The 17,133-nt window shown below is 38.0% G+C and overlaps 1 protein-coding gene across 14 annotated transcripts in view; it reads left to right on the top strand.

Annotated features, from left to right (window-relative positions):
* Positions 1-17,133, top strand: part of TENM3 (teneurin transmembrane protein 3) — a 469,046-nt gene that overhangs the window by 335,953 nt on the left and 115,960 nt on the right. For all 14 annotated transcript variants that reach the window (XM_068187008.1, XM_068187012.1, XM_068187010.1 and 11 more), the window contains 2 exons: positions 1,142-1,234; positions 15,375-15,613. In XM_068187008.1, coding sequence (XP_068043109.1) covers positions 1,142-1,234; positions 15,375-15,613 — 332 coding nt within the window. The remainder of the gene's footprint in view (positions 1-1,141; positions 1,235-15,374; positions 15,614-17,133) is intronic.

Raw genomic sequence — 17,133 nt, 5'->3', positions numbered from 1 at the left:
AACTGGGGATGGAGTTCAAGTCCTGCTCTTCTGAAGACCCTGTTAAGCACTGTGCTCACATTGCTGATCTGCAAGCTGAAAAAACAGGACTCTGCTTTGATTGCTGACAGCATGAATGCATTTGAAAAATTGACATACCATAATTACGGGATCATTATATACAGACATTAGAAATTAAGTATTGTTTTCAAATACTAAAGTCAAAAAAGTTCTGTTGCCATCTGACATTCTCTTACTGTCAGGTTCTCACTGAGCATCTGTTTGAATCCTAAAACACCAAGCCCATATGCTTACAAGCTTTCTTTGATGTCAATAGTGTCTTGCTTTAGATTTTTGCTTGATCCCTCTGGCATCTTTCCTGCTCAAATATCCCTTGCTGTCACCATAAGTACTTGGAATTTGATCATGCTGTGTGTTTTGTCCCCTGGCTCTTAGGCAAGCACCAGTAGTCCAGAATTCAGTAGTATTTGCACATGTTCCTTGAGTTTATCATTCCCATTTTCAGAGGTACACAGTCATTGAACTAAGAATGGACCCAAGTATTTTTCCCCACATTAATCATTCACTGTTTTAGATAGGACAAAAGAAATACACGGTTCTAAACAAAATAATAGCGGCTTACTTCATTTCTCTCCCTCATTTCCTCACTATTCCCTGAGAGAACCAGAGACTCTGATTCTTCCTTTGCCTCTCCTGCTGCTGTGCATTGTCATTTGCAGAACGTGAGATCCCCATTCACTCTGGTAGCCAGCCCTCTGCATATTTTTCTTGCTGATTGGCTGTGCCAGATAGCCATCTCTGGTCCAGCCTCATCAAGTAGACAACATCCCCCACTATGCACTGCTCAGTCCTTAAGCCTGCCTTGCCACAGGCAGCAGTCAGGAATTTTATTCAAGGACTTGCACATAAATAAGGGATCACCAAAGGGTAATGACCACCTAAAGGCAGCCTTATAATGCAGTGTCTTCAGAATACAATCCAGCATGTAGTTCAGGGGACAGCATGAACAGCAGATAAATCCCACATTCAGTTTTGCACAAAGTTACACAACAGAGTCAGTATATTCTTTTTTGTGGGATCATCCCGTTCTTTAATTTGAAATTGCACCTCTAATTTCATTTTTTTGTATCTTTATGTATAGAGAATTAGAAAGTCAAGCAGTCCTTGCAAATGGTCATGACAACCTTATAGAGATGGATGTGTTTTCTCCAACATATCACGATAGCAGTTATGGGTATGTGACTCTTCAGTGTTTGCATGATGCTAACTATTGACACAGAAGACAAAGTGTGATTAAAAAAAATTATTGCATTAGGAAAACATCTGGAACGAACGTACTCATCCTTATGTCTGATTTTTAAAAAAGTAGTCTAAATAATTTGTTATACTGACTCATAGCAGATACAAAACGGTAAGCTTTGACTGCCAAATCTTGCTTGCTTTGACTTAAGACAATAAGAATGCAACTGACATTGTATTAATTCTCTGTGGCCCAATTCTGCAGGCTGTTGTAAACTATTTGCATGATTACACATTTGCCAGATCTGATCCTTCATTTGTAGTGTATTTACTACTTGGCAAATATTTTTTTTAGAAATATTATGACATATATTATAGCATAAAGAATGACCAGTCAAAGTTAACAGAAGTTACATACCTAATCTCTAATATTTTTGCCAGCTAGTTTCAGATTGCAACTGCTTATAAATATGTAACTGTAAATAGAGAATTCCATGTAAATAATTATTTCAATTTGTTTAAGTAAAATTTCTATTTTAGAATTGTTCCAGATCTACTTAACTTTTTCAATAATCTGTGTCTAATTTTTGAACTGTTTTTTGGCACTCTTATGCCAAATCAGTGTAATTCTTTTATGATCCACACACAGAAAAAAACTGACAAAGCAGTACCATTTCTGAATTGTTAATAATAAGTTTAGCTTTTTCTGTTAGTTTGTTTATACTCCACTAAAATTAGAGTTTTATGTCCAAATTCTGTTTTGTTAATGGTAACACCTAACTTCATAAAAGGGACAATGTGCTACTTGATTAAATGAGGAGATACGCAGTTGCCTACTAATTAATCTGTAATATATATTGACAAAGTACATTGATCTGCTTCTCCCAAAAACTCTTAAGCTTTCACTTAGCCACAAATTAACATCAACAGCAGGAAGAGAATGGTATGTTAAATTCAATTAGTCAGTCATTATCAGCAAACTCAAAGATAGTGCAGATATTTGCCAGAAGATCCCAGTATATTGTCTTCAAAGTAAAAATGTAACCATATTGTATTAAACAGAACAAAGCCAAATATTATTGTTCCCTGTAGAACAATTGCCATACAATACTGGTTCAGATGCATAAATGCTGTAGTATAGTTAATAGAACTGTGCCTGGTTTGTGCTTTATATGTTTGTAATAGGATCAACAAATGTAAGTATTTTAGCAAATGGTATATGTTATATGAAATTTCTGTTAGTTGAGACTAATTCAGGTGACAATACGATGAAATTTGTCTTGTTTGTAATCCCTTCATTTTTAAAATTATGCTAGCAGGGATCATTTCCTGGTGTGAAAGTTGTCCAGAGATAATAATATATCAGTTCCAAAGCATAATAGATTTGAGACTACAACATGCTATCAGCATGAAAATTCAATTTATCAATGTCACTAACATTCTGTGTCACAGCTAGAATCATTATATATTTGTTTCTTTGTTTTCATGTCATGCATTATGATATACTCTTTCTTAATTTGTATGGTTTACGGAGAGAATATAAATCTAATCAATTTGACAACTTTAGTTTTTAGAATGACATTTTACATAGAAATTCTAATGTTTCATAGGCCTAGGCCTAAAGAATAGTTGTTTATAGCTTCAAGAGATTTATTCACTGTGCATTAATTATCATAAGACAGCTGGAAATCTCAATGTATTTTAGTGGTATGTATTGTTGGCTTTATTCTTTTCTCTGATGTACAAACATATGTTACTGTGTCCCTGCTGACAAATCAGCTTAGTTTGAAGTAAGAAGTCTGTTTTCCTTTTACCTAACCTGATAGTCCTCTTCCCTAAGTTACCAAGGTGTCAAAATCTGAAAATATGTAAGATTCACTATCAGCAAATGACTGTATTTATATTACTTATAGATAAAGGTTCCTAGTATTTTCCATTGCTGTATTTTTCTATATTCTGTATTATCTGTTTTCTGTTGTCCCTGCATATTCTGAAAATTTCATACCTTTGCAATGCTAGAAAATTTCTGTTGTATTTAAGTAGGAATTCTTTGCGAGGAGGTTGATTTGAGATTTTTGTCATCTGGGAGAAAGTTCAGATAAGCTGAGTTTAGGGCATGCTGTATTAAACTTAAGAGTGGTAGAGAAGAAAACTGAAAGAGTACAAAAGGGGTAGGAGTGGGGTCCAGATGGGTAGTTGCAGTAGTCCATAAGAAGGAACTGAGACTGGTTGGTTAAGCAAGGTGGGAGATAGAAAAATGCTAGAGGACTAGAGGCTGAGTATCTACAATGAAAACAAAGACAATTTCATGTCCTTTACTGCTTGTGATTATTTGTGAAATCCTTTTGAATTGGATGCACCTCATCACCTATGGCACTGACTCAGTATAGGGAGAAACCTTGGCTACTAGTATGCTCTACTAGTGACAGAGGCCAGAAATAATCAAACTATAGATTTTCTATCTGTGATGGCCTATGGAGATGAGAAAGCTTTCAATATGATTTCTAAAGTTTCTTCAAACTTTCTTAAATAAAATCACCTTAGTAAAAAAAAAATCATAAAGCTAGCACAAAAAACTTGCAAAATTAAAAGCTAACTGCTTTCTGCAGTTGCTTGGCTGCAGCTGAGCTTGCCATCCCAGTAAGTGCAGGTCAAGTTGAACCAGAAGGGGGTTTTAACAGATTCATTCAAAAGGTGAGGAAACAATACCAAATGTCATGGCAAAACAAAGACCTAGGTGACTGTATAGTGCCTGCATTCAGTATCTCTGATAATGCTGATTGCATGAAGAGAAGACCATCTGCAAAAAGGCATGTGTGAAAATGAGTACCATAAAATATAAAGCATCACCCTCCTCTGGGCACAAGATGTAATCCTCTGCCTTTGTGAATCCGTGAATGGTGGTCTCTCAATTCTATTAAATTTGGCATGTTGCATATGAGAGACTATGCTCAGTCAGTCCAGACAAAACTTCAACCTTTGTTCCAACTTCTGAATGAATCCTTTGGTACGTAATGCAGCTCTGGGTCCCTCTTAAAGTGTATTTCTTTTTGAAATACTCTCCGTGTGCCTTTTGAGACATTTAGAGCAATTGTTCTCTTTCAACTTTATGAAGACAGCAAAGGTAGTAAAAAGATTGGAGGAGTAGCTGTACTCTGCATTCCTTTGATTCTCTGCTTGGAAAGTGTAACTTATTCAATATTTAAGATAGGAACTGGCTAAGGTTAGAGTGCCTCGTCTCAGAAACAACTTTTCTGACTGTCTTGGTAGGGGATATGATTCGAGAAAAGCAGAGAAGATAAGGAAGTGTAATATGAATCCTTACTGCTCACATAAGCATTTCAGGTCCTCACTGCAAAATTCAGATGCTTTCCTCTGCTCGCCCTTCCTTTGGAGAGAGGAGAACTGTAATAGCAGGAATATTGTATCAGAAATACTGAATTCAGTATAAGGACGTGCAGTAAAGGGCTGCCAAGTTCACTCCCAACTGCTGCCTTCTTCAGAAGTGAACATCACCAACAGTATCAAGAGCCGTGTCATTTACTGGAACATAGGTTGAAGTCTGTGTAAATACTAGTCCTCTGAGAGACCCAGGGGAAGCCTGTAAGGAAACAGAACTACTTGATGTTTTTTCAGCAATACATAGATCTAGTTTCACTCTCATCTGGGAAGTAGTGGGACAGTCCTGCAATAAACAGTATGAGTAGCTACAACTGAGCCAAGTTTCTTTCCTTGTTCACCCAGCACAAGGCATTTTTTGCATTGGGCTCTCTTGTTCATTTCTGCTAAGTGTGGCTTAGCATTGTTTGTTCCCCTTGTTCATCTTCACAGAGTGCAGCATAGCAGAGGAGCACAAAGGAGCAGGCTTGGCTGAGCCATCTGATTATTCTGGTTCTTCTGATCCTAGATATGCAGAAATTAACTACTCCTTCTCTGGGCTCCAGAACTAGCAGCCCAAATCTGAATTTGGAGAAACAAGTAAGAGGATAACAGGTGCCCTTTCCATCCTGTAGCACTATATTCTTTCTTGTACCACCAGGAAGGTAAGGGTGATGAAAAGGAAGATTTATTCTAACACACCGAGGAAGTTTGGGGCTTTTGTCAGCATTCAGTTCTTCATGTCACCATGTCGTGGTGACTTTCACAGCAGATTGGAACACTGTCTTGTCTGAATTGCTCTTTGAAGCTTCAAGCTGCAAGTTGCTATGTCTGACTTCTCCATTCTTTTTCCAGCAGCCAGCAGTGGAGTTGTAGCCTGCAGGAGACAGATGTGGAAGAGCACACAAGCAGTAAGGAAGACACTTTAGCCCTAGTAGGACTTTTGTTCTTTCTTGGATATCAGTGCTCAGATTGCAGAGCAAAGATTGCAGGTGCTTGGTGTAAACCCAGCCAAATTCAAGCAAGTGTTGCCATATGTAAAGTGCTTTTCTGAAACATTTGAATGATCTGGTAGAAGGGGCTTATCTCCATTTCCCACAGATGTTTCCTCTGTTTTTACATATGGGTAATAGCTGGGATAATAGCCGTCTTCTCTTTCTTTCTTTCCCCCAAACTTTGATCATCATTTCATCTGCTGTGATCTTGAAGCTTTTTCCAGGATTGTGATAGCATTAATAATGACTCCAAGCAGGTGGAAATTCACTTTTATTTCTTCCTAAGAAATTTTTTGATTGTAATTCTGCCCAGAAAATAAACTAAGACAAATTCACAGCATAACACAGTTTCTGTGCTGGCTTGGAGTTATGTTAAATGCAGCCATATGGTTCTGTGGAAGTCAGTCATAAGCCTGTGCTAAGGGCAAACACCACCAGCTACAAGGTTTCATCTCAGAAGAATATTAAAAGAAGATGAAGACAGGCATAAAGTGTTCACAGAGAAACAAAAATCCAATTCCTGCTAGAGCCTGCTGGGAAAGCTTTTCTCATGCATCAATGAACCAGAGTTCACATGAAACCTAACCAGTAATTTCTGTTATCTTTTACATCTTTCCTATAATGCTAGTCGGCAGAGATTATTCTTTTCTTTCTATCTGTTTCCTCAACTCAGTGCAAGGACTTGTATTTATTGATGTGATCTATCCATTAGTGAATCAGGGAGAGGTCTCTAATGTCAGGTGGCAGGTGAGGGTCATGGTCTCTCTCAGAAAACCCAGTTCAATCCAGCATGAATAAGGTCTGTCAGCAGAGAGAGGGCACACCAGTCAGTAGGTGCATTACCGTGATTGATCACAGTCTTGGACCACCATCGTTTCCACATTTAATGTTTTTCTCCTTGTTCTGACAGGTAATGTATGTCATAGGGTTTTTTTAACAAACAAAAAAGCAGGATAACGCACTCCCAGGAGGGAAAAATTCAGCTGGTTTGCATTCAAGAAAGTCAGGGAGAGACAAAAACAAAATCTTAAATGAGAGAAGTTGGAGCAAACTAAAATAGCTGCAGCTGGATTTATCCCTCCTTTCTTTAACTTTCTTAAGATTAATTGATCTCTTTGTATGGAAATGACAAATAAACTTCTAGGTCTTTGCACACAGATAGATGTGGACTATCTCTGCATGTGTTAGTGATGATGTACTTGAGGCAGAGCTCCCAAACCTTATAAGTGTGTTCTGTCTGAAAGTCTATTCTTTCCAATTTAAACATCAGAAAAATAAAAAGATAAAATTTCAGCTACCCTTATGTCTTACTTGCTTACATTGGCCTCGTGGTGCTGCCAAACTTTTGTAGAAAGTTCCACTATGTTATTGAAAAGCAGAATTATTGATTACTTCTATCTCCAGATAGATGCATTATGAATTGGGACCATTTGGAGGAAAAATATGGTCATTTATTTTTTGTTCAGGTGAACAATCATCACAGTTTTGTTCAATACCATACAGAATAGTTAAGTTTTTATTCCTAGGAATTCAACAATACCTTTATGTTAAACATCAAACCCAGGTCATTAGGAGTACTGTTGAATTCTAAGCAGAGGAGTTGGATCCTGATACACTAAAATTTACATTTCTCTCAACTTGCATTCACTCAAAGTGGATTTGATAGAAGTTTTTTCCACCTCTGGAGCCTTAGGAGAACACAATTGATGTGTTTGTAATCCTAAGTGTCTAAGGTCTATTACGTCTTGTGCCTTGGAGTGAATCCAGGCTAACAGACTGAGGACCTTAACAGAATGCATAAGACATTTTGCCTGGGCTTGCTTAAAAATGTGGTAATTCATGTAATAATGTCCACAGATTCAACACACCTTAGAGGCAAATAGATATTTTTTAATAGAGATAGATACTGGCAGATTTGAGTTGGTTTGAGGGGAAGATTAACCTGTGCTCCACAATGTGAAAATTGGTGTGCTGATTTCATAAAATATTTAATTTGCGATTACAGAAAAAAGAATGCTATTGCCTTAGCTGGAAGAGTCCAGTAAAGTACAGTGATCTTTTGAGTCAACAGTGGTCTTCTCTGCAGGTGATTGCTATTGTGTCCAGAGTTTTTCTCAAATTTCAAGGGCAATAGATGAGTCAAATAAAACAGATCAGTGGACTTTTTGCTTGCATGAAAGAAAGTTTTAGAGCATCCCAGATATATCCAAATATATGTGGATATTTTGATACCTAGAGGTAAAAGAAAAAAAATGCAAAAAATGTAAGGATTGTTTTTCTTTTGTCTTTCACCTCTCTTCAAGTCACTTTCTATTCTGTCATCTTCCAAATGTCAGTTTTGATTTATTCTGAACTGAAACAACAGGTATCTGAAAATAGCTTTCCTCCTCTCCACAGTTGCCTTTGCCTGACCCATAAAAAGCCTAAATTTTGCTTTTTTTGCTTTAGGCAATTAGTTCTTAATGCTTTTGTGTGTTTCACCCTAAAAATAAAGTGAACCTAACAGTAGTATTATAAAAACTTGTCTTTGTGTACTGCAGGGCAAACAGTACATACTCATTATACAAGAACAAGGAAGTAATCAGTTGAATTTAAATTGAAATTGATAGAAGAAAATACGTTTTTATATAGTGCATGTTTAGCCTGCAGAACAAAATGCCACAAGACATCAGTGAGAGCATGAGTTTTTGGGCTGTTTAGAGAAAGAGCAAGCTGTTAGTGAATAAACAGACTGGAAGGCATTAATTCCCTCCTTTTATACTGGCCACTTTCAGACAGGGTGTTGTTCTTGATGGTCTACCCTACTACAGTAATTCCTGTTTCTGCTTATTTGGTTATAGTTTTACACAGCTTTTGTAACTGTTCACTGTCAAATAAGTTATCTCTTTCTCCACCATGTTTGGAATAAACTAACTTTCTCATTGTTCTGCATATGCTTTCAGGAATCCTATCCCTTACACTGCTTTTTAGACAGATACCTCCATCAGAAGTAGAAAGATAATTTCTAACACTGGATGCCTTTTGTAGTGCAGTCTTCTGAGTGTTGAAGCTGTTCTTCCTCAGTTGTCTTCCTTCTAGTGGTGGGCTGTAATGATCTGTAGAACCATTTATCACTAACTGGACCATCATGGAACTGACCAAACATTGCATTTAGGACAGTGTAGGAGACAGGGCTGCTAGAAAACCTATAGCACTAGGGCATTTTTTACTGATCACAATGGAATCTCTCTATTCAGAAACATGACCAAATTAATAGATTTATTTTCCTCCATATTTTTCAGATGCAGTTAGTGTACATTGATATACAAGATTCAAATATTTAGGATTAAATTAGTTAGGGTTTTTAAACACATATATTCTAAATACAGTTTTATTCTGAATCAATGGTATTATAGCTCTTAAGATGAGGAATATTTGGTTCTTATATGCATAAGGCCTAGCAATATTGGCCTTTATTCTGTGATAGCAGACTAAATAGTAATGTTGCACAAAGTAACAGTAGCTGCCATTCAATCTCACTGGCAGGGTGATAAAATATGATGCATATTCTGCTAAAATATGCATCATATTTTAATACAGTTTTACTGGGCCTTATTCACTATTCCATATTTAGTGTGAGTTTTGTTAAAGTCCTGTGTGGCCTTTAATATGGCGTGACATACTTGCCATGTGATTGAGCACTCTATTGGCTGGGTTGCACATTATGGAATAATTTAAAACAGAACCAAAATGCTGCCAAAAAAGGTTTTTTTTTTAAATGATAAGGTAGGCATTTTTACATCTTCTGAGTATTGCAAAGCATTCTATATATATGATGCCCAAAATTAGAGAAATTGTTCTTTAGCAAGGTGGAGCAATTTCAGCATAAGATAAAAAAGTCATATATCTAATGTAAAAATTACATTAGGAATGTTAAAATTATGCAATAACTCTATTCCAGTTGAGACCAGTCTATTTATAAAGTAATGTGTAATATTCCTTTTTTGCATGGTGATAGTTTATTTATATAAAATCTCAGCTTCTGGCAATCTGGAGTCTAGGGTTTTCCAGATATGTTTATATAATATTGCATTCATTGATGCATAGTATCCATTTTCTTCTAAACTGCAGTCAAAAGTTCTTGTCATAGTTCCTTTCATGAAGAAAGTTATTCTAAATCACATTTCTGTTGCTGGACACCTGGCTGTCTTATATGAAAAGCACTCAGCCTTCTGGGTTGAGTCTTACTGTCCTTGAATATTTTGATAGTCTATCTCCATTTCTATAAAGACACAGTTTTCAGTTAATGTCATCTTTCTGCCAAACTCATGGACAGTTTTTATCACTTTTTTGCCCCTTCTGTTTTTCTGTTTACTGAATTTAGTAGAGAATGCTTCAGTTTTATTTTCCACAGAGGAAGTGGCAGCACAAAAAAAAAAAAATCTGATTTGCTGTGAGCCTTCTCTCCCCACCAGTGTGAGAAGGAAGAAGCAATCTGCATGTCAGCCAATGCACATCAGCCCTTGATGCTCAAAGAGTACTGAGTAAAATTAAAACCATGATTATTTTACTATTATTTACTTGTTTCTCTTGTCTGAGCTGACACTTTGAGTTTTTTTGATGCTGTATTTCTGTCTTTAATGGTAAGGGCAAAAGTTTAAGTAAAATGTCTACCATTTGTGATATAAGGGTACTTCCCAGCTGTCTTTGCATCCAAAGATTAGTTTATGGTATAACTTTGTAATTTTAAATTTAGATTTGTTAGGTACTGAATACTTCCCACTTAAAATGTTAAGATTAGCTTGCTTTTTAATAGCAACATCTATTGAATGAGTTGGCAGAAATATATATTGAATAAATGTAAAAGTAGAATATTATTTGCTTTAAAAGTTGAATTATTTAATAATACAGAATTGGCTTGTCTTGTAAAATATTAGCATGATTCACTGGAGTTTTGTACTCCATAGCTTAATAAAATATTTAAAGTGCTGCTTACGTGAAGATGTAGCAAGTGCATGTTATGTGATCAATTTTGAAGGGAAGATACACTATTGCAGATGCTATAAGCTCCCTATGAGATGAAATATGTGTAATTTCCTGTAAGTCAGTACCTGGTCAAGTTGTGCAGACATTTTAGGCTTTAGAAATTAGCTGTTTGAGTTCCATACTTTGAAAAGACAAGGTAGATAGATATATAGATAATTTAAATCATTTGTGGATGGATTATATTTCAAGAGCATAAGAATTTCAGCATTATCTGGAAGCAGCCTGGATTTGTTGTCAGATGCCATATCCTTCCAAGAGTCTCACAGGAACAGTTTGGCATGGCTCAGTGAGGCAGACAAGATGTGCAAGTCTGATAGCATTACACTTTAAATACTTATCACTCGGAGTTAATGTAGCAGGAGAGTCTCTGACAACTTTGTTAGTAACTCCACTCATTAGAAATAGAGATATCCAAACAAATTTTCTTAACCCACATGAAGATGCCAGACTGACTTTTCTGTCATTATTTTTCCCTCAGCGTTCAGCCAGATGGTGCAACCACTCTGGCATTGTATTCATGGGATTCAAAGTAAAGGAGAATAGCTTAAAGTGAGGAGCTGTGCTGTGTGCTGCCTAAGACGACACATTCCTGAATTCCTACTGCTGAATTCCCACAGCATGCTCCTGGAGTAACTGGCTGATCATGCCGTGGACAGGTGCACTCTTCACTGGGTAGAAAAGTGGCTGAATGGCCGGGTCCAGAGGGTGGTGAATGGAGTTACATCCAGCTGGTGGCCAGTCACAAGTGGTGTTCCCAATGGCTCAGTATTGGGACCCAGTCCTGTTTAATTTCCCAGTATCACAGAAGAAGCTGAGTTGGAAGGGACCCACCAAGATCATCAAGTTCAACCCCAGCCTTGCATAGGACCTTCCCCAAGAGTCACACCATGTGCCCAAAAGTGTTGTCCAAACACTTGCTGGACTCTGTCAGGTTTGGTGCTGTGACCTCTACCCTGGGGAGCCTGTTCCAGTGCCCAAGCACCCTGTGGGTGAAGAGCCTTTTTCTAATATCCAACCTCAACCTCGTCTGACACAGCTTCAGGCCGTTCCCTTGTGTCCCGTCACTGGTCACCACAGAGATCAGTGCCTGCCCCTCCACTTCACAAGGAAACTGTAGAGTGTGATGAGATCTCCCCTCAGTCTCCCCCTTTCCAGACTGAATAGACCAAGTGACCTCAGCTGCTCCTCATATGGCTTCCTCTCAAAGCCCTTCACCATCCTCATGGCCCTTATTTGGACACTCTCTAATAGCTTTATAACCTTCTTATATCGTGGCACCCAAAACTACAAACAATATTCAAGGTAAGGCCCCAGCAGTGCAGAGCAGAGCAGGATAATCACCTCACTTGCCCAGCTGATGGTGCTTTGTCTATTATCAACAATCTTTATCGATGATGTATTAATGGAGAGATTAAGTGCACCCTCACCAAGCTGGATGGGACTGTCAATCTGCTGGAGGGTAGAATGTTCCACAGAGGGATCTGGACAGGCTGGATCAATAGGCCAAGGCCTACTGTAAAGGTTTAAATAAGGCCAAGTGCTGGGTCCTGCACTTGGGTCACCAAAACATCCTGCAGTGCTACCGGTTGGGGCAAGAATGGCTGGAAAGCTGTCTTGCAGAAAAGCCCTGGAAGTGCTGGTTGACTGCTAGCTGAACATGATCCAGCAGTGTGCCCAGCTGGCCAAGAAGGCCAGGTGGCTTCCTGGCCTGCCTCAAAAATAGTATGGCAGCAGGATCAGGAAAGGACCTTCCCTCTGCACTTGGCACTGATGAGGCCACACCTCGAGTGCTGCGTCCAGTTCTGGCCCTTGGCTCAGGAAGGACATGGAGGTCCTGGAACAGGTCCAGAGAAGGGCAATGAAGCTGGTCAAGGGTCTGGAGCACAAGCCTTATGAGGAGCAGCTGAGGGAGCAGGGGTTGTTTAGCCTGGAGAAAAGGAAGCTTGTGGGGGGGTGGTCTTACCACTCTCTATAACCACCTGAAAGGAGGTTGTAGCCAGGTGGGGTTGTTCTCCTCTCACAAGTAACAAGCCACAAGACAAGAAGAAATGGCTTCAAGTTGCACTAGGGGAGGTTTAGATTGGATATTAGGAAAAACTTCTTCTTTGGAAGGGCTGTCAAGCATCAGAAAAATCTGCCCAGGGAAGTGGTTGAGTCATAATCCCTCCAGGTATTTAAAAAAATGTGTTGATGTGGCATTTAGGGACATGGTTTAGAGATGGACTTGGCAGTGCTGAGTTAACGGTTGGACTCAGTGTTCTTAAGGGTCATTTCCAACCTACATTTTTCTAAGATTCACATATAACAGTTACAATTTTCTTTTCATTACCTTTATGCCTGAGGTGGACTGTCAGAGTTATGACAGTTCACACCATTGCTGTCATCTCTGGAGTTTATCTATAGGATTAACTCCTCAAAGGCTTTGAGAATATGGATTGCAGTCTCTAGTAGTCTGTGGTCTACCAAAGCCAACATCAATTCTCACTTTCTCAGAGAAAATAGAAAAGGAAAATATCAGTGGTGGACTGTTTTATTGCACAATTTTCTTAAAACTTAAAGAATATTGGAGTTCTAATCAAGTGCTCATATAATGCCAATTCCCATTTTTAGTCTGTTGAATCTAACAGCAGAAGAAGGAGGGTGTGAAAATGGCAGGCTAGTCAGGCAGCTTCTTATTTTTAACAGGAAGTTCATGTATAGGAGTATTATTTTATCTATTGTATGGTTTTTCTTCTGTCCCCCTAAACAATACGCATTGCACATGGAAAGGGGAACAGCTACCTTTGTGTTGGCTGGGTTTTTTTGGGGATCTGTTTGTGAAATATACCTGGATATAGCATTTACCATATGTAGCCAGGAAGGAAAGAGCAATAAAGGTCAAGTGGATAAGACACTTACCAGGACTTAATGAATTTACGTGATTCTCTGAATCTGTACCATCCAAGTAATGCTGTTGTAAATATTTTTTACATAGGGCTAGTTATTATTTTGGTCTTTGCTGCATTGATAATGTCACAACTTTTAATGAAGTGTCTTCTTAGACAGGATATAAGCTACCAGAGCTTTGTCTTTGGAGATTGTTGATAGTACTCTGAGCTCAGAAGCTAAAAGATATTGGGATGTGCTGTTGTGCACCAGTAGATCTAGTGCATAAGCTTCTGTTTTTGTTGCCATCAGGTTTAATATTGTTCAGAATGAAGTAACCTATGTAAAATATTTCATGAGATCATGTTTGTAATGCAAATATTTTCAAGTAGAGGGCCTATGCCAAGATGTTGTAATTAATCTGTTAACCTCCCATAGCAAAATCACCTGTAAACAACAAATCTTGTTTATCAACTGCTGGTATTTTTCTCAGGCTGCAGCGGGGCAAACTAATTTCTAGTGTCTCTGCAGTGTAAATTGGTCCATTACTATGCAAGAATCTGAGCACGTGTTCCAGAGAATCGAAGTCCCACAGCTAAGAAGCAGTTCACAGTGTCACGAGGTGGAACTAGAAAGGCTTTTCCCCTGCACAGCTGGCTCAGTTAGTGCTGGATCCTCTGAGCTGTGCTGTATAAATGACAGGCAGGAGGCAAATACGGTGTAGGCATGTACTTACCTTCAGGAGGACCTGGGTATCAGCAATTCATGTGTCTCTTAGCTATGACAAAACCCAAACACCTTTCTGGTTCTGTTCAGCTGTGTGTTGGTAAGTTCAAAGTTTCCACAGTATGCTTTCTTACCAGTTTTAGATATAATGTATTCATTGTGTTTGGCTTAATTAGATCAGGGCAAGCCATATGCTACAGAGTTGCCAGCATAACAACTTGGTGGGAAACCTCTGGTGCACAGACCTTTCTTTGAATGAGGCTTTGTTGTTTGTAGAGTTGTGCATGTGCATCTGGAGAAAAACTCCAGGTAGAATAAGCCATGTTTAGAGACTCTTTCAAAGTAATTATGATTACATGAACTGAAAATAAAGGATTCTACTATACAGAAGCTCAGGGAGTAATATTTCCTTTGGAGATTTTAATTGAAAAAATAAACTGGTAACTCACAGTGTGCTTAATTTTGACTTTATTTCTCATATCTGTTGCTGGTTTTTGGTCTTCTTGAACACTTAGTAAATATATCTATTTAGACTACTTCTCCTAGGCTGTAGCTTGCTCCTTGTATTCATAATCAGATCTTTTTATGTTAGGAATATGTGCAAGTATATGTGAATTAGTGAACTGAGTACTTAGAACAGACCCAAAAGAAATTTTTAACTGACTGTTTCTGAAGAAGTTGCCAAAAGTCTGTAACTGAAAGATTGCTGTTTTCTTTGTACTTAACCTGGGAAAGCTGTGATAAGTAGTGTGGACTGCAGTCACATTGCTCATTATTGACCTTTTAATGGAGTTCCCTGTAGTCTATTGCAGAAGCCAACACAAATAAACAGCAGCAGAAAGCCTGTCCCTACTTGTTGGATAAACGATGAGAGACTTCCTCCCTGCTACACTGTATTTTGGGTAGTTCTGTTTCCTGTCTGGATACCAGTGTATTATTAATGTTATGTGGGCTTTGGTCTTTACTTAAAGGGAAAGTGTCTTTTTACGTGTGAGTGTCGTGACAAGTTATTGCTTCTATGACCCTTTGTAGATTGGATGTTGTTAGCTATTTGAAAAATAGGCAACATCAAACAAAAGAGTTATGATTGCCTGTGCTCCAGCTTGATTTACTTTTATACTTTACCATATGCTCTTTCTTTCACAGGCATTTCCTATTCAAAACAGGAACAGGGACCACACCGCTGTTCAGTACTGCGACGCCGGGGTACACAATGGCATCCGGCTCTGTTTATTCCCCTCCTACTCGGCCACTACCTAGGAACACTCTATCCAGAAGTGCTTTTAAATTCAAGAAGTCTTCAAAGTACTGTAGCTGGAAATGTACTGCACTCTGTGCTGTAGGGGTCTCAGTGCTGCTGGCAATACTGCTGTCCTACTTTATAGGTGAGTCCCATTTTTTATAAGTGTCACTGTGAACAGTGGTGTCTGATGGATTGTACTTGGACTATGATATACTAACCTTTAACTAGCCAAGTCTTTGGTAACAGTAAAAGCCACACTGATTTAATGAAAAGTCACAATTGTTTAGAGAAATTAGAAAATTTTAATATTTTGCTAGCATTCTGTGACTTGATGGTCAGTGAATTAACTTCAAAGAAGTATTTGAACTACAATTAAATTATGTGGGGTCAAGTTTTTATACAAGTATGAGTAAAATATAGGCTGTAAAAATTCCTTGATGTGAATATAACTTTCAGCATATCTTTGGAACTCTTTTCCTCTCATTTTGCTGAAATATTGCTAATACAATCTTTAGGAATGCTAACTATCACCTATTTCATAATTACATCCATGTATGTGTATACAGCTGGAGCAAAAGTCTAATACAGATGTTTGATTGCAAAATAGTGAAAATAATTGTCCAAAACACAACATGCAGTGAAGATGTAAACTTCTTTCTCTCTTGTAGGTTATTTTTAATTATTGTCACTTTTCTCTATTTGTTTGTTAAATTCCATTTTCCAAATTTTATTTTAGAAGATTTTCTTCATTTCTTCATCTCCTTTATTATTTTCATAAATGTTCACTATAAATATTATGTGATTTGAGTTTTAGACAGTTAATAGGAGCAGTGGTTGGCTATGAGAAAATGTCCTTGACTTTAATAAGGGAACAAGAAAGGATCATTCTGCACTTCTAACTTCCTTTGTATCTTTGTCCAGATTACACATTTTTTCATCTCTTGAGACCATAAATGGTCTTCAAAGACTTTCTTTTAACTGACTTGTTAATTAGAACTTTAGGTCACCATGGTTATGGAAATATAAGTATAATGGTCTGGGTTTGTTTACTGGTTGGACACAAGTTTAGGGTCTTGAGGAGTGGAGGAAAGAAAACAGCAGAGAGTCAATCTCTCCTTCCCTATTTTTAAAATCAGTGTTAATTTATAATAGAGCCTAGAAGGTCTTAAGATCCTTAAATCTTCATCGTAGTTGTTCAAACTGCCTTGTTGCATTTCAATGCAAGACACAGCATAAGCTCCATAGAGCCTTTGAAGTAGTTCTTACTGAGTTGAATCTCCTGTGAACAATGCAAGAAACTGGGTTGCTGAGTAGCTGGAGAAATTCCCCTCTGACCCAGCAAAGCTGAGCCCCCTGAGCACCCTTTCCTCCTCAGCTGCCAACCCCAAAGAGCAAAAGACATACACACAAATGTAGGGCTTGCCACTGCTCTTCAGCTTCCTTCAATCATTGGATTTGTGGTTATTTTGTGTGAATGCGGCAAGGAGTTTAAAGGTGTGGTTTAGAGTTAAGTTTTGACACGAAATCTTTTTTTAAGTAGGATTGAAATAATCCCACTTATAAAACACATTAATTGTGCTCAGTCTCTGTAATATTGCCTCATAAATCATCAGAAGTAAACATCTGCTACTAAATAAATGCATAAATATGCAAGGAAGAATT

This window comes from Anomalospiza imberbis, chromosome 4 (genome assembly GCF_031753505.1).
Source record: "Anomalospiza imberbis isolate Cuckoo-Finch-1a 21T00152 chromosome 4, ASM3175350v1, whole genome shotgun sequence".
NCBI lineage: Eukaryota > Metazoa > Chordata > Aves > Passeriformes > Viduidae > Anomalospiza > Anomalospiza imberbis.
Note: the sequence above shows the minus strand (reverse complement) of the source record. Positions and strands in the feature narration are given on the sequence as shown.